Genomic DNA, 24,037 nt, shown 5'->3' with positions numbered 1-24,037 from the left:
CTATCTTTATTATCCATTTTGTCCTATAAAAACAATGTAACTTGATTGGTTTTTATAAAAATACCAGGCCCTATCCTCGGTAGAAATAGTCTCCCATCATCACATATTCCTTGTCTCATAAAACAAAATATATGCTCTATGCTACTATGAATTGTATATATTGTATTATATGTTATATACTGATTCTTAAAAAGATTGGTGGAGATTGGTACAAAGAAAGGACAATGAGAAATAAGAAAGGAAGATTGAGATTTAATATCCTAGGACTTAGATCTATCTTCAAATAATAACTGAGCCTTCAATTGTTATTTAACATACTCAGTTCAATCATTATATAGCTCTCAATTCCCCAAGGTCAAAAAGATCTCCATTAGCATGTTTTAATCGGGAATGGGGAATACCACATGCAGTGCAACAGTAACTGTCAATAAAAAGAAAAGGACAAAATATGTCCAAATTTAAATTAACAAAATGAGAGACATTGATTCATTTAATTTCCAAACATCTTTAATGCAAGAATAGAAAATGATTATGAAATAATTTCATAGAAAAATTCTGTATGAAAGAGCTTTTAAAAATTTATATTCAACAAATATATATTGAACACCTTTTAACTAGCAGTTTCCACAGTAAGCACTGGGGCTACAGACATGGCCCTTACCCTCATGGAGCTTACAGTCTGCTGGGAAAGACACACATTATACAAGCAGATACATTGAGGCACAATAAGAGAAAATAGGAAGAACAGAGGTCCCTGGGAACACAGAGTGGAGACCTTAAGGAGGGAGTCCCTGAGCAAATGATGTTTATTCTGACATCAATCCTTGAGAAATAATATTTTTACACAGACAATGAATAGCATATTTTTACTAGTACATAATTGTAGTTTCTCATCAATGTTACAGAACTCACTTGAACCTTCGTTTCTTATCTATGTCCACACAGGAGTAGATACTGATATGCCCTATATCCAATGACAAGTAAGCAGAAGACAAACCAGTTAGAATATAAGCTAGCACAGTGCTGAGTCAGGGTCCAGGAGGCCGCCTGTTGTACTGTACATTAACCTCTGATTGCTCCATCAACTGTACATTAACCATTACCCTATGATGGAGAGGTCAGGCCTCCTGAGAGACACCTAGAGTGGAAGGACCACTGTAGAACTCTGGAACACAACCTTTTTACCAACCACTGTAGTTCTACTGGTGGTTGGATTTTGTTTGTTTTGTTTTTCATGAATAAAAAGTCCAAAATATTTCATGGAACATACTTTTTTAATTAACAGGTAAAAATTATATATGTTTATAGTGTATAAGATATTTTTGTATACATAAACATTGAGGAATGACTAAATCATGCTAATAACATCATTTTGGGGAGATGAGAACATTTAAAATCTACTGTCAGCAATTTTCAAGAATACAACACATCATTATTAACTATGATCACCATGTTGTACAACAGATCTTTTCTACTTACATACAGATATCAGTCTTGCGTGTACTTGGCTTCTCTATTGAAGTAGTCTGGATTAGAATTTGAAGTCACCCCACAAAAAAAAAAATCCTATTCCAACCCTACTGTACAAAATCAATCACTAAATTTTTTAAAAAATTTTTGTAGATGGACATAATGCCTTTATTTGTTTATTTTTATGTGGTGCTAAGGATCAAACCCAGTACCTTGCACATGGCTAGGCAAGTGTTCTGTCATGGAACTACAGCCTCAGCCCAGTTATAATATTTTATATGAGAAGAATAGGAAATTGCTGATTGTGAAAGCATTTGTTTTAATACATTGAGAATGAGCATTTTTCCATATAGTTCTAAAAATGACATTAAGCCTGCTTGATTTATTTTTCTAAAGACAGCAATATAACAAAATTATTCAAAAAACTTAATAATCTCCAAATTTCGGTAGTTTTAAAAATACATTGAATCTTTGGGTTATGATTTCATAAAAATAAAATTAAAACAACTCTTTTAAGGTAAATAAAAGGAAGAGACTTCAGCATATAGTGAAATATATTATCAAATTCCCAAAATGCCAGCAATTGGTAGGCATGAAAATAATTATTGCTTAAAAAACAAACATAAATTTATTGCCAGCAGAAAAGAACAATTACATTAATTGAGTTTTGGAGGTATTGTTGTATTGTCAAGTAAAATCATCTGTTCAGACAAGGCCTGCATTTTTAAACTGGCAAAATATTATGAACTGACTTCCTGGTTTAATCTGAGCTTTGCAAAATCCAAACATTTAATACTTAAGAAAATCAAATCTAGGGTTGTATTTACTAAAAGATCTTATAACCAATGCAGAAATGCTTACATGAATAACAGATTTGGACTAAGCACTGTAAATTCATGCATTTACTTTTGTTCTACCCTGATGTAAATATTAGTGAATCTTCAGTTGATTCTAATAGAAGTTTGTTCACTTTTCCCTGGTTCTCTTCATGTGAACATGTCAAATGGTTACAAATATTTATATGATGACCTATTATAACTGTATCCAACACAATCACACTAAGAAAAGAGGAAGGAGAAATAGTTTTTCTTTGACTTTCAACTCAACACATGACACAGAGTTTGTGCTTTAAAAGTTGACTTCTGAATCTCTTACATTCTCATATGTCTTTGCCCCTAAAAAAGTGCAAATTTTAAAAAAATCATTCGATCAGAGCATCATTAAATTTGTATTTTCAGAATCATTTATGAAATACACTACTCTGGTAAGAGTTGAAGACATATATGTCAGATGTTCACATCTTAGCTCATTCATTTGCAGGTCAAAGACAAGTTTTAAAGAAGGGAGGAAGTTCACACTATGCCCTTTCTAAAGCCTGGGAGGAAAGTACCAAGTATTGGAACAAACCTGGGCAAGAGTCCCTCCAAGGCCTGGCAAGAGCTCTTCTGGCAATCTAATTATATTAACAGAAAAGTCATTGGGTTCCCATATTTCTTCACTAAGCCTCCATTTGATGGGCTCACTTTGATTACATAGATGGTTCAAATAAAACAAATCTATATGCTACAAAATTATCCTAATGCTAACAGATTTTCAGGTCTGGTTTAAGTGTATGTTATTCACATACCCACCCCTTTTTCACTAATAGGCCAAAAAAGTGCCTTTCCAGTGTGGCATCTTACATTTGGTAATGGCTACAGAAGCCATGGTGGGAACCAGGTATAGTCTTTGTGGGGATCTGACAGACCAAAGGGTTGGTTTCTGTTCCACCATCTACTAGTAGAATAATCTGAATAAGCTATGTAACCTCTCAGAGTTTCTTTGCCCATACACTTGGTAAAATTATACTTAATTTCTGAGTTGTGGACAGAATTTGGAATAACCTATGCAAACTACATGGCACATTGTAAGATCTTGGTAAGATCTTGATTTTGTTCATTTGCTGCATTTTGTTTGTGCTGCTTTTATGTTGGTTCTGGTGGTGATGGTTATTGCTTTGTCTCTTCCTTCCAAGAGGATGTTGTGTTTGCTTGTTTTTTTAAAGCAAACACCCATGCTGTGGTAACCCGATCCCCTTCTTATGACCTACACCACTACTTCTCCACACTGGATGGTTTTGCCCGCTGGGAGACATTTGACACTGTCTAGGAGCTACATCTGGTTGTCACAGTTTGTGAAGAGGTTCTTGCTCCTGCCATCTAGTGAGAAGACAGGGATGCTGCTAAAAATCCTATAGTGCATGGCACAGTCTTCCATCGCCATCAAAGAATTACCAGTTCAAAATGGCATAGTGGTGAGGTTAGGAAATCCTGACCTATATGACAAACATAACCAATTCTAGAGACAGAAACCATGGCAGTCATCAGAATATTCATTGTAATTTCCAACTATCCATGAAGAGAAATAAGCATAAATAAGTATGGATTACTATTGAACAGGCTGCCCAGTTGGTGGGTATGGGTAGGTGTGTTTGTGGTTTATTTTTTTCAATAGTACATCCATTCTTGCTTCAGATATAGAGAGTGATGAAGTCAATGTTCTGCACCATCAATCTGGATCAAATGGTTAACTGGCCTTATACAAAGTAGCTTTCAGTAATGCCTTAAATTAACTCTTTGAATTAAAAATCTTGATATGGTTGCATACACATCTAAAAGATGATCAGACTGCATACTTAAAGCTAGCACACTCCACACTTTACGATATAAGAATATATACTAAGTATTTCCGTGTATAAAATTTTGTGAAAAAAAAATCTGTAACATAATTCAAATGGAATTGGACTGACCAAAGTGAACTTAGCTTAAGAGAGGGCAGCATACAAAGTAACAGTTATAAACCACTTTAGAGTGTTTATGGACCCTTCTGCACACTTGAACTGCCTATGCACATCAAAGAGACTGAAATGCCATTTCAAATTACACTTCTTCAAGCTGGTTCTCTCAACCCAACAGCTTTTATTAGTGTACTGTGAGTTTTCAAATCAAAACTTTGTTATATTTTTAAAAATCATCACAATTAATTCAGAAAGTCTGTTCTCTTTTGAACTCAAGTTAAATCATTCTGTTCTATCTTGGTTTCTCACTTGAGGAATGGTATTTTCAAATTGTTGCAATAAAGAAAAATCCAGCCAGGGAACCTGAAGGCAGAAACAAGTAAAAACCCGTAAGAAGGAAAAACCATGACAATATTCAGTGCTCTACTCCTCCCTGCAATTTTTTGAACAAACAATACACATAGTTTTCACACTCTTTCAGTATGTTAAAAAAAAAGTCAAAAATAGACCTAATTTATAATAAGGCAATTATTTAGTTTATTTTTATACTACCTAATTTATTTAAAATAGAATTTTTAAAAATCACTCATAGAACTCTATTCCTACAAATAGGAATGGAGGACATCATATGAACTATTGAGAGCCTACATTCTCTGCTTCATTTCTAAAAATGTAAAATGGTTTAGAAACTCTGAAACACTATAATACCATTCTAGGGAAGACAGATACTATGGCCCCTCAGGCTGCAGTCTTATAAATAATGCCCTGGCAATAAAGAAAAATGTACTTAATACTCAAAGTAGTGTATTTAAAAAAAGATTTGACAGCATGGGCAAGTACGGGGTGGGGGTCATGTCTGCAGATCGAAGAGGTAACAGTCCTACATGTGCTAAATTTCACAGGAAGAGAGAGATTTTGAGACTGAGAATCTTGATCGAAGCCCTTGAAAGTCTAGTTTTTTTAAACTCAGTGACAGAATTTTGTGCGTCTGATTCTAAGAAACCAGAATCAATGAATTTTATAAAGCCACAACAAGCCTCAGCAAAGGCTGAGAAACAACGATTGAAATCCAGCAGGTGGTAAAGAATATGATTGATTTGTAAACAAAGAAAACCTTGAAAGAAATGAATCAAAGTCAAATTTTAAACAGTGGACAACAAACTTAAGAATTCTCATCAACCTACTAAAAATGGAAAATTTACATAATTCCATTTTAATGTTGGACTACAGATACATGAGGACTTTTAGGAATGAGTGGGGGATTACCCTTCATGTGAAAGTGAAGGAGGACAAACATCCCCACTCTGTTAAAGGCAAAGAGCCTGAGTTTAAGCAACTGGGGTCACTGTATCCATCCCTTCAACTGTGTCCTTATCATATACCAAGCACCAGGCTACACACACTGCACAGACAATATCAAAATCCCTGCCTCGAGCAGGTAATGGACCAGTGGGAGGCTGGAGGCAAATCTGGGATTAGAAACACAGACATGCTCTATTTTGCAAATATTTCCTTGAATTCTGGATGAGGTCCTGCATCCTATTTCCATCTTGTGTTCACCCAACTCAGAGTGTAACAGCTACTAGCATTGAAAATGTCTTTCTTCAGAAATAGCTGAGGTTTAGATAAGTCTTTATAACTGTAAAAAAGCCTGAAATCCTTCTGTTCTAACTCTTTGAGGAGGCTGTACCAGAACCGCACGACGCTACTGTCACTGCCGCTGACCTCAAACCCAGGCCAGTGGAGATGGATCTCAAAGATGAGCTGTCCAATCTGTTCAAGGACATCTTCCAGAATAAGATTTTCCAAAACTTTCCATTCTGCACTTTCCAGATCTGCCTTGAGAACATCAATCTGTAGTTAAAAAATGAAACGAGATTAAAAGATTTGGAAATCACTATGAAACATACCATCTTTGTATCAGGAGTCTCACATCATAACTCCCTCCCAAGACAGCAGAACTTTTAAAATTTTAGAGTTAGAGGTCATTTTCAACACGATGCCACCAAGATACCAGGTAGAGCTGGGCACTGTGGTGCACACCTATAATCCCAGCAGCTCGGGAGGATGAGGAAGGAGGATTGTGAGTTCAAAGCCAGTCTTAGCAAAAGCAAGGTGCTAAGCAACTCAGTGAGACCCTGACTCTAAATAAAATACAAAATGGGTTGAGGATGTGGCTCAGTGGTTGAGTGCCTCTGAGTTCAATCCCTTGGTACCCGCCCCCCCCAAAAAAGATGCCAGGTGGAAGTCATAATAGACCCTTTTGCTTTCTGTCCAATTAAATGGTTGCCCAAGAAGAAACTGGAACATGTATATCATGGAGCTCCATGCCTACAGCCTCTCCCCACAGCCTGGTCAAGAAACACAGCCAAGTCCTAACAGAATGGTGACCACTGGGAGGGACTGACAGAGCACGACTGCCTATAGGGACCATCTCACAAGCCTTGTCCCCCTCCAACTTTATCAGGACTGGAAACCACGGAAGGGATTCCCAAATGTCTGAACATTAGACATGTAGAAAAATTATTATCCCAGGATTTCTTTAAAAAACATAAATACCAAAATAGCATTCAAAAAAAACAAAACAAAACAAAACAAAAAAAACACCATCCCTGCCCATTTACTGAATACAAGTTTACATCCCAGGTAAAATGGAGTACAGCAAGAAGCTAGGATAGGAGAAAACTTTTGCCATTAATCAAGTTATAAAAATCAGCTCTGTTCTGCTGGCTTTGCAAACAATTCCTTAGACCAATGGAACCCTCCATACCTTATGAAAACAGGACTGGGGGTGTGACTCAGTGGTAGAGCACTTATCTAGCATGCACAAGACCCTGGGTTCACCCCCCAGCACCAAAGAATTGAAAAAACAAAAATAAAAAGCAATGAAAGCTGCCTTATCAAATTATTTATATGTGCCTGACACCAATTTAACTGTTTCCCTTTGCAGTATCCATTTAATTACATCTTAACTGCTGCAAAGGTAATCCTATCAGGATTCCTTAATAACATCTGGGAAATCAGACTCAGTGAGTAACCCATCCCAATCACACAGCTGGAGAGAACAGTGGTGAAATTTAAACACTAAACCGTGTTGCTTTTCCCAGTGAACCACAAGAGGAAAAAATGGTAACTCAGAGTCCCAAAGAGGTTTTGGGTTTGGAAAGTGAGATGTTATTTATGGAGAATGAATATGGGTCAGCAAGTAGCATTTTGTTATCAGTATCACTACTTTACATTTGCAGAGCGCTTTTCAAGGGGGATCATTTTACCTCAGAAAGGAAAGCTGGAAGCATTCAGACAGGAGTTGGGACAGTTGAAATGGAGAGAATCATACAAAGGAACAAAGGCTGTAATCCCCAAGAAGTGACAGAAGAACCATAAATAGTCCTTCAGGAAGCTGCCAACTGAAGTCACTAGTATCCTGACCCATGGAAGTGAAAATATCTTTGCTGGTTTTAGATGGCTAAACCCCAAGACTGATCCTGCCCAGCCTCTCCTCTCTCCCAGTGCATGTCTGTTAGATAAGTTTCTCAACTGAGGCTGAAATGCAAGGCTCCCAATGCCATGGAAACATTCCTTGTGTGATTTCAGAGTTGGGCAGAGGAGAAGATATACAGAACTAACATATAATTGCTCCAAGAAAATGGGCTTTGCCTAATGTCCTGACACCCTGCAGGAGAGGGTTTCAGTAGAGTACCTCCTGGTCCACCAAGGAAAGAGCAGTGGTAAGATCCAGTAAGGTGTCTTGGGATTCTTGGAATCTTAAAACAGCTTGGGGGCAAATGGTTTCAAAATCAAAGAGAAAAGGTAAAAAAGAAAAACAGTGCTTCATGAAAGTAACTGAGCAAGGTCAGGTTCCGTGGGAACATATACCAGGCTAATTAATTCTTGAAAATTAGACACAAAGAAATTAATTCATCCTTTTTTTTTTTTCCAATCTCTGCTGCCCTGATACTTCCATGGCTTTGTTTAATCTTGGCAGTTTTAAGCAGCATATTCCCAGATTAAGAGTAATTAAGCTGCCTAAAGAAATATTTAATCAAAATTTCACAAAATGTTCCAATTAATACAGAATACATCCAAAATTCAAAATCAGCATTTGTTATATCAATTTACAGACCTAAGAATTTCTTCAGTTTTTTACAGATTTACTTTCAACATTGTTTTCTGTGAGTTTGCATCTAATGAATATCATCAGTAGATCAAAGTATTAATGGGACAGGGTAAAGTTAATCAGCTTAAAATTGATCTAAAAAAACTATTCTGGTAAGTGTATAGGGGAATACACTTATAGAGTTTTCCAAACATTTTAAAATAAAACTACCAATCAGAAGTTATGTACAAGTAGAAGAGAATCGAGTTAACAGGTTGAATTATAATAATTATAAAGTTTCTTTAGAAATCAAATTTTATTTATAAAAATGCAAATCGATTCTAAAGGACAAAAAGTACTTCCAATTATGACAACACTCCCACCCTGTCTGATCACAGTGACCAAAAATTCTCCACTTCAATCAGAATTGTCCAGGTTGATCTACGTCACTCAGCCTATGGGTGGTACAACCTGAGGCCCACATAAGCTCTCCCCTGTCCCCATCTTGAGATCACAGCCACCCAAAAGGCAGTGAATTAAACATTTCTCTCTCTCACTGTGCTTTTTCTATTTCTTGCATTTCAGAATGTCCCATTACCATTACTATTTTGCAAATGTAATTTCCATTATTACTGCATAATGCATCCAATATTATTGTTATTATAAAGCACTAAACATTTCTGAATAAGATATGCCACTTTTAAGATTCTAATATAAGCTTTCAACAATTAGGGCACTAAAAAATCATGCAAATGATTATATTGGAATAATCAAGTGCCAATCCTAATATAGTTAGATTAGATTAAATCAGGTTTCTAGAGAAAACAACCAAGTGTTAACTCCTTAAAAATTTCAGAATAAGTGAAGACATATTTTGGGTAGAAGGGGTTCAAACAACTTATTTGATGTTAAAGGGGTTGTATTTCCAAGGTGTTAAAGGGGTTCTCCTATCAAATATTATCTCCTTTTCCTTGAAATAGCCAATAAATTGCCTTTCATAAAACTTTTTGAAGAAATGAGAATTTTAATTTTAACTGGATTAAGATATGATTGGCAAATTCCTCGTGGGCACAAGTTTCTCCCTGTGATCATCCACCCAGATCTGCAGATGAAATGAAAGGGGAGGAAGGGGGATAGGTGTTTGAGTGAGTACCACAGACTGGGTGGTTCAAAAAACAAAAATATACTGTCTGGTAATTGTGAAGACTGGAAGCCCAAGGTCAAACGTCAGCAGGGTTGCTTCATGTGGAGAGTCCTGGGGAAGAAACTGTCTCTCCTAGTTTGGGGAGGTTTGCTGCCAATCTTTAGCATTCCTTGGCTTCTGTATCACCCGTTCTGCTTCCATCTTTATATAGTGTTTTCTGTGTGTCCATTTGTACGTCCAAATGTCCCCTTCATATAAAGACATCAGTCATATTGGAGTGGGCCCACCCTACTCCACTATGGCTGCTTAACTAACCTCGTCTTTAACAACCTTGTCTTTAAATAAGGTCATATTCTGAGCTACTGGGGATTTGAACTTCGACATATTCATTTTGGGGAGACACAATTCAACCCATAACAATGTTCAAGGCAGCTATCTCAGTAGGCTTTCCCAAAGCAAAATGTGTTCAGGAGCCAATGCTAGACAAGGTGCCCTGCTAAGGAGATCCAAGGACTAATGACTATGTGAGGCAATTATGGCATCGCCCTGCCAGGCCCTACATCAGCCAACACTGAAAGCTCCAAGTTTGCTAAGCACCAAACCCAGAGCAAGTCGACCTGCCTCCAAAGACAACTGAAAGTACTGTTGTGGAAGCCCTGTACTTCATTCCTTGGTTCCTCCTCAGCCACACAGCCAGATGTAGCCGGTACAACCTTTCCCTTCCCTGCATGCTTCCCTCCTCCCTCTGGAACTCCTTCAGGCACTCAAGGGCTTCCCCTCTTCAGTTCCACATCCAAGACGTTTCCTCTTGAATAGGGCTGTCCCACAGGACAAAATCTGTTTTGTTGTTGTTGTTGTTTTGTTTTTTATTTTAGACAGGCAAATTTTGTTACATCTTGGATTGCTCCCAAGAGGGCAAAATGTAACTGCATCACCTGTTTTTTGTTTGTTTGTTTGTTTGTTTGTTTGTTTGTAATGGGTATTGAACCCACTGAACCACAACCCCAGTCTTTTTTAATATTTTATTTAGAGACAGGGTCTCGCTGAGTTGCTTAGGGTCTTACTAAGTTGCTGAGGCTGTCTTTGAATTCACAATCCTCCTACCTCAGCCTCCAGAGTCACTGGGATTACAGGCATGTGCCACCGCACCCAGGCACCTCTCTTATAAAAAATAATCTTTAATGGTGCACTCTAATTAAACATCATAGTGGGATCCATTGTGATATATTCATACATGCACAAAAAATAATTTGGTCAATTTCATTGCCTAATACCTCACCTTTAGCTCCTTCCTCCCACCCCCAATCCCCATTCTTTATCAAAATCCCTTTATTTTCATGCGATTACCACCCCCTACTTCCCCTTTTTCTCTTTTTTCTCTCTTTCATACATAAGATAAAAATAAAACACTTGACTATGAATCTGGCTTATTTCATTTAACACAATGTTCTCCAGTTCTATACATTTTCCTATGAATGACACAATTGTGTTCTTCCTATGGCTTAGTAAAACTCCACTGTGTATATATACCACATTTTCCATATCCACTCATCCATTGACAGACACCTAGGCTGGTTTCGTAATTTGGCTACTGGGAATTGTGCCGTTATAAACATGGTACATATATATCACTATAGATGGAAAGCTTTAATTCTTTAGAATAAATATCGAGGAGTGATATAGCTGGGTCATATGGCAATTCCATTCCTAGTCTTTCAAAGAGCCTCCATAGAGATTTCCTTAGTGGTTGTACTAATTCACAATCCTACCAACAGTGTATAATAAGTGTTTCTTTTCCCCACACATCCTCACCAGTGTTTATTATTATTTGAATTCTTTTTTTCTTTCTTTTTGGGTACCAGGGATTGAACTCAGGGGCACTTTACCACTGAGCCACATCCCCAGTCCTATTTTGTATTTTATTTAGAGACAGGGTCAAACTGAGTTGCTTAGCCCCTCACCATTGCTGAAGTTAGCTTTGAACTTGCAATCCTCCTGTCTCAGCCTCCCAAGCTGCTGGGATTACAGGTGTGCGCCACACGCCCGGCTGTATTATTTGAATTCTTGGTGAAGCCACAACACCTTTCCAAGTAAGGCCTAGCTATGGGAGTCATACAGCATCACTTCCATGGCATTCTCTTGTTCAAAGTAAATCACAAAGCCAGCCCAGAATCAAGGCAAGGCAAAATAGAGTCCATTGAAGAGAGGAGAGGTATAAACAGGGTGAGAGGAGTTGTTCATGGCAATATTTGCAGAAAATTAGCCACAGTGATTAACAGTAATATTGCTTCATACAAATCCATAAGGGAGCTACAGTATTACATTAGGCATTAACCTTTCCTGGACATATGCAATATTCAGGAAAAATAAATAATGAAGCCCTTATTAATCAGAATATCACTAAAGAAGGGACGTTAAGTAAAGCATGACATTAAGTATTAGATTTGACTTTCTTTGGAAGTTGACAGAACCTAGGATATCCAAAGGATTAGGATGAGCAAGAAAATACTAACAAAGGCAACTGAAGTATATATTTGTAGAATCTAGATATTATATTAGCCTGCTGGGGTGCTATAACAAAACATTGCACACTTTGATGACTTAACAGAAATTTCCTATAGTTCTGGAGGCTGGGAGTCTAATGCCGCTTGCCAACGACTAGTGGGACAAACAACACGTACACTTCAAAGGTTCATGAAGCAGCTTCCGCTTTATTCGGATAACACCCTCAATATATAAGCAGTCTCATGCATAAGCAATTGTAACCAGATGTGTCCACCAATCCTATTAAAGGTCAAGTGATCACGAGGTCAAGCATACATGTAAGATATATCTGTCCACGCGCTAGGGGGCTGAACTAATTATCATACAGCCAATGGTAAACGCTTCCTGTTTTTCTCAAGGCGCATTCAGCATGCCTTTGGCTCTCTGCCAGTTGCCATCTTAGATGCATGTGGCATAACCCTGGGCCCCGGGTCTCACCTGCCACAGTCTAAGATCAAGGTGTCAGCAGGTTTGATTTCTCCTGAGGTCTCTCCCCTTGACTTACGGATGACTATCTTGTCACATGACCTTTTCTATATGCACAAACCCCTGGCATGTCTTCCTTTTCTTATAAAGATGCCAGGCCTTTTGGATTAGGGGTTATGATCTCACTTAAGCTTATTACCTTCTTAAATGCCCTATCTCCAGATAGAGTCAAACTGAGTGTTATGGTTGCATCCTATGAAATTGGGGAGGGACAAAATTCAGTCCCTAATAGAAACAAAACAGGTACTTTTGCTATATTTTAAGGCAATCACTATTTCCACAAAGAATTGTAAAATACATCCCCACTACAATTATGGCAACCTGAAATTTATCCTTTGTAGTTTATGGTCAACTATGGTTCTAGGTAGTAAAAATCTGAGCCAACAAATTAGTTGGAGGTGAGTCACAAAGACTGTGGGAAATATTACTCTCCAAAGATGGTCACATGAGTATCTCCTGTCTCACATGCTTTCCTACAATGTAGCCTTGACCCTTCTCTGCTTAAGTGATGAGGTCAAGGTTCCCTCCCCAGGATCAAATTCATGAACCTGCAACAGGGGCCAGACACACAGGGCCCTGCATGCAGAGGGGCTCCATGCTTACTTTAATGCTCTGTTGTCACTGTCTTAAAATCCTTAATTAACTTTGAGCAAAGGAACCCTCGTTTTCATTTTGCACTGGGTCCCACAAATTATGTAGCTGGTCTTCTTGACTCTTGGTGGGCCAAGGTGTTTGACTGCCCAAGAATTTGCCATGCTCTGAGCAAGTCCCAATTGCAGAGAGACCACCTGAAGAGGCCTAAGTTCTTATGAAGAGAGAAATACCTGGCCAGACCCTGGCTACATAAGGAACCCTGAGAGAGAATCACCCAGAAGAACCCTTCCCAAAACTCTGGTCCACATAAACTATGAAAAATAATAAAATGATCAATAGTTGTTTTGCTTTTTGACAGGGTCTAGCCATGTTACCCAGGTTGGTCTTTGTGATCCTCCTGCCTCAGAGTCCCAAGTAGCTGGGATTACAGGTGTGTGCCCCCACACCTTGCTTCTTGTTTTAAAAGTTAAGGTTTGGGACTGATTCATAGTAACAAGTATGTTACAAACATACAAACAACATACAAATATAAATACAGACATACAAACAGGTATGTTACAAACATACATAGTAACAAGTATGTTATAAACAAGTAACATAGTAACAAATAACTAGAACAGAAACCAATTACTATTTATGCAAATCTTCTTTTTAAAAATTAGAAGTCATTTGTATTGTCAAATACTACATATTCCAAAGTTATGATTTCTAGAAATTAACATATTTAACCAAAAATATATTCTTATAAAAATAAATCTTAATTATTTTCAAATTAAACTTTTAAATAAGCAAAAATAAAAAGAATTTTAAAACCTATAATCCGGAGTTTAAAGCATTTGCTCCTAAAATCCAAAGCATTTTTCTTTGCCATAAACACACATCACACAGGCACACATATGCACACACCCACACAATACAGATTAGAATATGCACAAGCATAAGTGAAACACATATTTTTATAAAATTGGAATTAATGTTGTCAAATATGCTTTTTTTTTTTTTTTTTTTTTGGTGCTGGGGATGAAACCCAGAGCTTCTGGGGCACTAAGAAAATGCTCTACCACTGAGATACACTCAGTCCTAGATTTAAATCTACTTTTTAATATAACAGACAATCTTTTCATGTCAATAAGTTTTCACCTAAAATGTCCTTTCAAACAGGGTCCCACAGAGCTTGCACAAGAATTCCATAGAGGTAGTGAGGGGGCTCAGCAGGGATATGGGTGATGTCAAGTGGGTGAGGTTCAGATCTATACTCCAATTCACCAAGAGCAGCTCCCCCTCTATTTCTTCTATATATTTTGAATTTCTCAAAAAATTCACATGGGAAAAGAGCTCTTCTGTTTTGTTTCTTAAGTTTGAAAGACTCTGTCTATAATTTATTTTTTAAACTTTTGTAATGGTTTACTTCTTTAACCAGTCCCCTCTTCTGCCCTTTAGTTTTTCCAAATGGATGATGTTACAACTGATATGATCAACAAATCACATCTAAGTCTTTGAATAAGTTCTACTATTTTCTTAGCATAAATAAATCCCTGGAAGTAGAATAGGTTGTTCGAAGGACAGATGCGGTTTAGAACTTTAAATAATTTTACTAACCTGTAGCCTCTTCCTGTCCCTGCACTTGAGACCTTGAGGACCAACCAGTTGCACTAAGTCTGGGAGCCCTGAACCACATGAAGTTCCTCCACTGGTCAGCAAGCCAGGCTGACATCCAGTTAGTTTTCTAACACTAAAGCCATGTGACATTCTGGAACATCTTAAATCCACTGGTGGCTGTACGTCTCCATGATTCAGTAGGTTACATGAAATAAACTTCATGCTCTTTTTAAAAAAAGTGCAGAAAAAAATCTATTTTAACTAAATACATATAAAATTGTCTTTATGTAATTTGTTATTTAAATAACTTCTTAAAATGTTTTAATCTGTTGTTCAACATGAAATCTTTAAAAGGATATAGATTCATTTTTCAACCTGAAAAATGCATATTACAGCTTAAAATGAGCTATTACCATCAATTATAAAGAAACTAATCATTATATTAATCAATATCCCTAGTTAATAGCTAAACCTACATAAGTAACACAAATAAAATGTCAATATGAAATGTCCATCTTCTTGATTATCTAACCAAGAAAAAGGGCATTTTCACCTGGCTTTCCCTGATCTGCAAACACTGTTGAATAAGTTCTACTATATCAGCTATCTGTATTTGGGGCAAGAATTATACATTAGAAGGCATTTACTTAGGCACTTCACATTTCTTGAAAAGAAGTGTGGAAATTGAGTTTTGCAATTGAGCTCATATTTTTTAAATTTTTATTTATTTTATTCATGTATATTTTAAAAAATTAAATTATCATGTTACCTACCATCCCAACAAATCAGGTTATATTCATTCTCTATTTTCTTTACAGTTTGGGTCAACATTCAATCATAAGTTAAAAGTAATTGTATCAATACTTCTTCCCTCTTTTTAGTTTAATTAAGAAAAGTAGTTATCTAATGATAAAGTAGTACAAATTCATTTTTATATATCAAGTCTAGTTAAGGGAAGATATATCTGCACCTCCAAATCTGGGAGCTAAATCCATTAGCAAAGGGATCTTGTTGCAGAAAAATAGAACAAATTAATCTATTTAAATGAACAAAAAGGATCAAAAGTCTCTTTGAGAGTTTTAAACTCTGAACACACTGACTCGGGTTCAATTATCACCATCAGCTGACAAAAATGTAATGTCACAGAGTTTCTGCTATCAGTAAGGAGCAGAATGAGGTTTTCTCTGCACATTATGAGAAGTATGCAGGGTCACTCTAAGATAATGTGAGACCAATTCTAAACCAATAATGAAAGAAAATATTTTTTATGTAGTAATCAGCTCACAGAGATGACCTCTGCAGGGAGCAATACTCTGGAAATGAATTTAAAAGAAAATAAGGGAAACATTTACAACCAAAGTCCTACTTTATTTTTTGCCTACTTTATTTTGATATCTAACTTGACCAAAGAATTCAACTTGAGAGCCTGGGTGGTAGCTCAGCAATAGGGTGCTTGCCTAGCATGTGTGAAGCACTGGGTTTGATTCTCAGCACCAAATATAAATAAATTTTCAAAAAGTTCCATTGACAATTAAACAAAAAATTCAACATGAGGCTGCTGAGCAAGAAACTTCTGGGCTGTGTGACATGACACAGAGGGTAACCCCAGAAACCTAAGTCAGGGACAAGTAATGGGAGAGCCAGTGACAAGTCAAAATGTCATCAGTCAGTAGGGTTATTGTTGACATGCACTAGCAAGGAGCCAAGCAGCACAAGTTTAGGCAGGATTGCTGTTGTAGCCAGGGACCTGGCCAAAGGCAGAATCAGGCAGAAAGTTGTGGCAGGACCAAGGACAGCGCCAGGCAACTGCTTTTATATTTTTCTACCCTACCTCCTTGGGCAGAGATGGAACATAAAACATATACATTTATAGAAGTGAACATACAGAACATGAAAGGAAGTGAGGGTGAAATGATTTAAAAAGACATTTCTTGGCCAGATATCCAGCTTGACCAAAAGATCCAAGTCAGGGCAAAATTAATGGATGTATAGACAAATAATGAAGTGAGCCAACAAATAAAATGCTCTTCAGAAATGCTCTCTTGACCTTGGAAAGTCTATGGTGGTTTTCTAACCAACTGCTTTCTTAAGTAAGATGCCATTATTACATCAGAGTTTCCTAAACACATGGCCAAAGTTTCATTGAGGATTGTATTCCCTGGAACTGTGTTCAAAAATGTGTGTTTGTGCATGTAAGCACTTTAAGAAGAAAAGTGTGTGGCCAAGAGCCTTGTCTCTGGGGCATAACTGTCCCATCAAAGGGCCTGAAACAGGTTGTTTAGCCTGTCAGTGACTCAGAGGAAAACAACAGAACCCACATCGTAGGGTCATTTTGAGACAAAACAACATGTACATGGCAGAAGGAGGGCTCCATCAGTGTTGGTTGCTGTTATTTTTACCAATCCTCTATGTGGTCTACAATCAAAAAATATTAAAGAGTATCTGATTTAAACTAATATCAAAATATGCCCTGTGTGCATCACAGCAGCTACATTTTAGGAGATAACTCAAATGTGAAATTAAAATTTGGCACAGGAAATATACAGACATAATCAAACATGCTAGCCAAAAGTCATCTTTATATAGCACACTGGCAGGTGAAACTGGAACAATTCACTTAACTGCATTTTCATCTGAAAAGAGGCAAAAGAGGTACATTCCCTGAGACTTAGACTTGTACTATAAGCCTCATAAGGACTGATTATTTATTTTTGAATCCCTAGAGGCTAGCACATTGCCAAGTAATTTGCAGGTGCTCAAAAATATTTGATATGTGGATGGGTGGGTAGATGGATGAAAGGATGCATGGAAAAACAGACAGAGGGTAGATGGATAGATGGGTGATGGGCAGATAGGTGGATGATTAAATGAACCTCTTGGATTTGGGGCTATGGAAGAACTTTGTGAACATCTGGTTCAACTTTCTCATTTTGCAGATAAAGCAAGAGATAAGCTCAAGATCACAAAATACTTACTTATTGATAGGGATTCCACATCTCAAACATCACTCATCTGCTCTGAGTTGTATTCTCTCTCTCTCTCTCTCTCTCTCTCTCTCTCTCTCTCTCTCTCTCTCTCTCTCTCTCCCTCTCTCTCATACACACACACACACACACACACACACACACACACACACAGCTTTACAGTAAATCTACAACTCTAAGCCTCATTCTCTGTGGGACTTAAGGACTATCCAGGCAGTCACCTTAAGGATAGATATACTACTTCAGAAAGAAGCACATTCCCTTTCTTCTCCAATATCCCTCTCTGCCAATAATCTCTACACCAGAAACACACAGAAAAGCACAATCTGTTGTTTTCCAAATTTATTTCTAATCAATATCAGTTTTCACATTAATAAAAATTCAAATGCCATAAAATGCACTGAGAAATGCATTTTATAAAATGGGAAAAATAGCAACATATACCATTGTTTAGTTGAAAGGCAAATATACCATAAAAGAACTGTTGCTCACCCATGCATTCATATTCTTCCTTGTTCCAGTAACAAAACCATAGCTGACCAAAATGTTGTTGAGCTAAAACACTATTTTCTAGTCTCTCTGTGGCTGTGTGGCCCTGTGACTAAAATCAGATAAGAACACCATTTTCTAGCCTCTCTGTGGATGTGTGGCCCTATGAATAAAATCAGATAAGATATATAAGTAAAAGTGTCACGAAGAAGTCCCGGAAGTTTCCTTAAAAGGTTGTAGGATCTCTGTGTAAGATGGGTACAAATTGCCTCCAGACTTCTTTTATGTAAGAGGAAGAAATTTTTCCTGTTGTTTAAGCCACTTTGTTTTTCACATGCAGCTCAACCTAACCTTATGTACATTTAACACATTCTAGTATTCTTGGTTACTTATTAACAACAATGCTACTATTGAAAAAGTTACTCAGAGTTGAAAACTTCTGTGAGGAAGTGGTGAGTGACAGGATAATAGACCAACGATCCATGTCTATTGAGGGTTACAGGTCCCAACCAAGAGGTTCACTGATCTTTACAGTACTTTTGAATTAGTAACTTTCCAATTCTGGGGTATCTATTCTTCCTCTAGATTTCCTACATATTTCCCTCTTGCCTCGTCCCCCTTTGCTCCAGAACCACAGAAATTCACTTCTTTCCCCCCATCCTTTCTTCTACTGATCTCCCTTGGATTCTCATGAGATCTCCCTCCCCCACCCCACATTTCTTTTCCTTTTTCCCCTCTAGATTCCACATATGAGAGAAAATATACAATCCCTGACAATTCACTTTGCAGAGTTCCCATGACCACCACACTACACTCTCCTTTCTCTCCTATCTAGAAATTTACTATATATCACAAAACCAGATTGCAAAATCATGCTTGGTCACTTCCATTAGTCTGAAAACTCTAAGTTTGAGGCATCGTGTTAATGAAGTAAGTTCTTTCCTTTCTATTCTAGAATATATCTAAGAAGTCAGATACTGATTTAGTGTGACCAGTCAATGGATTCCACATGTCTGTGTATTTTTAATGAATGTACTAATGTTCTTTGTCTCTTTGAAGTGACCAAAATTTTATCAGCTTCAAGTGAAACAAGAAAATAAAAATATTCTTTGTCTCAAAATGCTCTCATAAGAATAATTAGACAATTTTGCAATCCTTCACAAATGTGTTTCTTCCTTTCTTTCCTTCTTCTTTTGGTGCTGGGATTCAAACCCAGGGACTCAGACAGGCTAAGCACACACTCTACCACTAAGCTACCAACTCAGACCTTCACTTCAGACAATTTTAAGTTGAAAGGGTCAAGTCTTTCATCAGTTAAACAAATTTAACTTGTAATCTGAGCATATTTAGATTTTGTGGAGTTTGAAACTTACTTAATTTGAGGGGTCCTAGTTTTGAAAGAAGAAATACAAAATTATAACTATACATACTATAGAATTACATGCAGGTCTTGGAAGGACCTGTGACCCACGCAAGTGAGAGTCCCTAAAACTTGAGTTTTATCAACTGCATAGTAAAGCCACTCCTGCATATAAGCACACACACACACACACACACACACACACACACACACAAACACAGCTCAACCCAAGAGAAAGGAAACGATCAAGTGAAAGTAAACTGTAAATGGACGAATGGCTAAAAGCCAGAAAATAAGGAAAAAATTCCTGCAAGGAAAAATTCAGCCAGTAGGAGTTTTTAATTTCCTGTTAAATTTATATAGCAACTGGAATGGAGGGTAATTTATACACAAGGAGATCAGTACCTATAAGATACATATAGGTTCCACACAAACAAATGTGCTAGAGACTCAGATATGGGTTATATATTAAAAAACTCATCTTAGTAAAAATGGTTAGACGACTTGCAGAAATTATTCATTGGTTCTCAGTGATATTGGTTTAAAAGTTTTGATGTACCATCCCTTAGAACATATCATTTTATCTTGTATCTACTGGTAATGATAAAACTAACAGCTAACTGTAGTAAAGCACTTCTGTGTGCCCAGTCAAGCAGCATGTTTAGCACTTTACATGAAATGCCTCAGTGTATCTTCAAACAAACAAATGAAATAGGTACTTTTGTTACACAGCTTTTGAGAGATAAAACCAAGACCCATTCCAAGCAGTTTCCAGAGAAACCTGGGAATCGGAGAAATTAAGCAACCAAAGTCACAAGCTCCTCAGTGGCAGAGTCAGGAGTCTTAATGGGTTCTGACTACAAAATAGGTGTTCTCACACCCTCACCATATTATAGGACAAAAGCCTGAACAACCTTGTTAATGGTTTCTGCCTTTCTGGTTCCTTTTGCAAGAACAACAGGAGAAAAGCAAACATGAAGTATTTATAAATTTAATAAGTCCTTGTTGAGCTTCTAACGTGTGTGGTCCACCTGCTGTGTGTGGAAGACAGCAATCAGGCCTGACTTCAGACAAGGCACACACATTGAGCACACATTGCAGTTTTTTTTTTTTTTTAATCTTTGGAACTAATGTCCCTTGACCTCCCGTTCCATGTACTTTTTCTAGAATTATGGCATTGTCATTTATATTAATTTCATCGTCTCTCTATGGTATAATTTTGGGCTGGGACATTTTCTTATTTGTTTTGTAAAGTTCCATATAAATTTATGTGATTACAGAAGAAGAAAGTCATCATTTTCACCAATAGATACTGAAACAACTGCTGCAAAACCCCCGTTCCTGCTATAGAAGGTTTCCTCCCACTAATTCATCTCCCTTCATACACACACACACACACACACACACACACACACGGATTATGTTATTCCCTTCCATTCCTAAAGTCAGGTTCAGGTCCAGTTGGAAGGGACCAGGTCTAGAGTCAATAACATAACGTATGTTACATTGTTAAAAAGGAAAAAATTACTCACTTGTATACAAAGAGACTATTATATGACATCCCAACCCACCCAGGGCTCTCCATTCCCTAGAAAGAGACACTAATTTGGGAAGCTAAACATTTATTTCTGCTGATAAAAACAAGATCTGGTAATTATTAAAAATTAAAAGAGTACAAAAGGCTTTGGGAAGAAGAAAAAAAGTGTTAAAAATCCCTGTCCCAAAAGGAAATGACTACTATATTTTAGTTCTGTTTCTTACAGTATTGTATCTACTTTAGAAAATAATTGAGATCAAATAGTACATATAACTCTGAAATCTCTTTCTGATGAGTTCTGCTGTTGTTTTCTTTAAAAGGACATCTGTTTAAAGCTCACAGATAATTGTCTTTTTTTTTTCAGACAAAGATCAGTTCAACATCATAACTTGTGCAATTTCTAGAAACATCTTCAAAGAACTTGAGTTTCTCATAAGTGCAATGGGATTTTCTGATCCTATAATAGTGAAGATACACCCATACATTTTAACTACATAGAATCTCATGACAACATGCTGACCTTCCTGGAAAATATGATTAATTGTATTTTCATCCTAATCTGAATTTAGCAAAATGTTTTGATTTTTTTCATGTTTTAAAACATCCACTGCTTCACACCTGGCAATCTTTGAAATGCACAGACAGGAAAGATTGCTAATTCAAAGGGGGAAGGAATACATGCAGGAGTGGAAGAGTCATCAAAAGATTTATTTGATGTAAGGAGCCTCATTTGTTTGCCAAAAGGGAGATGGAAGAAGATGCAGAGGAGGAAAGAGAGGAAAAGGAGTGTTCTACAGGACTTCACATTATGATATATCCTCTCTTACTCCATAAAACCTTTCTTATTCTTCAGTCCTACAATAAGGAAATAGTAGAATGGCTGCCTAACAGTTAGAAGAGATACTTTTACTACTCTGATTTGAGCTGACATGTGGAACTTTTGGCAAAAGATCATCCTTTTGAAAATGATCCAGAAATATGCTCTTCTAACTGAATCAAAGAGATCAATATATATAATGGATTTTTTTTTAAAAAGTGTGCATGTTGGCTCAGAACAGAGAAAGGGAAGTAATCATCAAAGTTTTAGGGTTGTCAGCCAAGAACTTCGTCATCTGGTCTGATTTCAGTGATGGTGGTTTTATAATTTTAAAATTGAAGCTCCCAGGATTCTCTATCCTCTTGTTTATCTTCCTTTGTTAGAAGAATTGCTGATGCCTGGAGGCGTCAGTCATGAGGCGATGCAGTGTTACTGGAGTTTTCCAAATAGCATTTTATCAATGGTGAGGATGGTAGAATGCAACTTCCCCGGTGTGCAGACACCTTCTATGGCGCTTAGCTTGTTGACCTGTTGCCATGAACTCCTTCCCTAAATAAGGGTATGCTCTGTATTTCAGGCAGTGAGTGATTTCAGACAGACATGTTTCAGGCACCAGGGAAAGCTTTCATGTTAAATAGAATGGGAACCATCACATCTCAGACTAGGGGCGTCTTTCCTGGATACCATAATAACATTTGAATTCCTGGACTGCAAAATCTCTCATAAGACATTATGCTAGCAAGTTGAAGTTACTGTAATTTCAAGCTACCAAAGATCCTCATTCCAGGGTTTTCCATAAATGTCTTAAAGGAGACAAATGTGATCTTATTGTTGTACCTTAGATAAGGGGAGAGAAAACAATTCCATGTTGGTTCTTGTAAAGTGTAGTTTCCAAATTTGATTATTTAACTTCAGTAACAGGAAGGACATTTAATGAATAAATTCATGCTGTAGACAGCTTCCTAATATTCTTGCTGAAGAGCATACATTTTCAATTGGTTGTTTCCAGAAAAAACTGAGTGTCATGTAGCTACAGCAGTTGTGAGCTTGATCTATGTGCCAGAAAATTTCACCCTGATAGGTATTTGCACTTGAAAAACAGTACTCAAGGAAGATTCAATGAAAGCGTGTTCTTAGTCCATGTAAAAAAAACTTACATAGTCTTAATTTCAAAGAAAAACCAATTCTCAGTTATCTATGAATTGATTCCCAAACCCACATTCAAAAGCAGTTATAAGTGCATAGTTCATAGCTAAATATCAAATATTTATTTGGAGTTATCTATAATTTGTATGAACAGGATCCCTGGAAGAAGATGATGAATTGCTGATAATGCAAAAATAGCTTTCATTGTTTCTGATGAATATGATATATGTCTGTTTTCTCCATAGACAAAAAAAAAAAAAAATCAAATTTCTTTATAGCAAGCCCCCAGAGAGATTTTTAAGTGTTTTAGGAACAAACATTTCTAAATGAATTATTAAACAGACCTTTTAAACATTTTGTGCTGTAGTTTTAATTTTATGGTATTGGGATTTGATATTCCTCTTTTTCAGAAATATACTTGTTATTATAAAGATGACTGTAAAAATATAATTAAGACAGAAATGTCATGCCTGGCCACATTTTAAATTTTGATACCTATTGATAGAAGTAATAGCTATTGCTAAAATGCCAAGCTTGACTAATGTCACCTTCTCCAACACTGACTGTGATCAATCTTTTTAATGTTTGTTCACCCAATATTTTAATGAACTTGGTCCACTCTCTCAAGAGATCTTAACCTTGAATTGTTCCCCTTCTGCAATATTTCCAGAATTATCTAATTTTAATTCTCATTATTTAAGTCCCTTGCTTAAAAACTCTGCCAGCTCCCAGAGCCACAGAATGAAATCCAAATCCCTTTCTAGGGCTCGCCAACCCAACCTTCCTTTCTCACCCCATGCCTTGCATCTACTGTTTTCCCTCCCTCCTTCTACCTTGAATTCCTATTCAACTGCCAAGAGCCACCAAAAATATCATCTCCTCTGTGGTCCACACTCTGACCTCCCAAGAAAAACAAACTGCTTCTGTTCTGCTTCTCTGTAGGAGCACTGAGCACACTATTAGGTTTTTCTTGTGCAAGTGTTCATCTCCCCCTA

The 24,037-nt window shown here is 37.0% G+C and overlaps 1 protein-coding gene across 2 annotated transcripts in view; it reads right to left on the bottom strand.

Annotated features, from left to right (window-relative positions):
• Window positions 1-511: 511 nt before the first annotated feature.
• Mettl24 (methyltransferase like 24) overlaps window positions 512-24,037 on the bottom strand; it is a 97,456-nt gene continuing 73,930 nt past the window's right edge. The window contains exons 5-6 of one of the 2 annotated variants that reach the window (XM_047558134.1): window positions 5,972-6,100; window positions 512-4,609 (exon numbers count right to left, since the gene is read on the bottom strand). In XM_047558134.1, coding sequence (XP_047414090.1) covers window positions 4,529-4,609; window positions 5,972-6,100 — 210 coding nt within the window. In that variant the 3' untranslated portion in view covers window positions 512-4,528. Of the gene's footprint in view, window positions 6,101-24,037 lie in introns of both variants that reach the window. The other variant, XM_047558133.1, reaches the window with a different exon arrangement.

This window comes from Sciurus carolinensis, chromosome 7, assembly GCF_902686445.1.
Source record: "Sciurus carolinensis chromosome 7, mSciCar1.2, whole genome shotgun sequence".
Classification (NCBI taxonomy): domain Eukaryota; kingdom Metazoa; phylum Chordata; class Mammalia; order Rodentia; family Sciuridae; genus Sciurus; species Sciurus carolinensis.
Note: the sequence above shows the minus strand (reverse complement) of the source record. Positions and strands in the feature narration are given on the sequence as shown.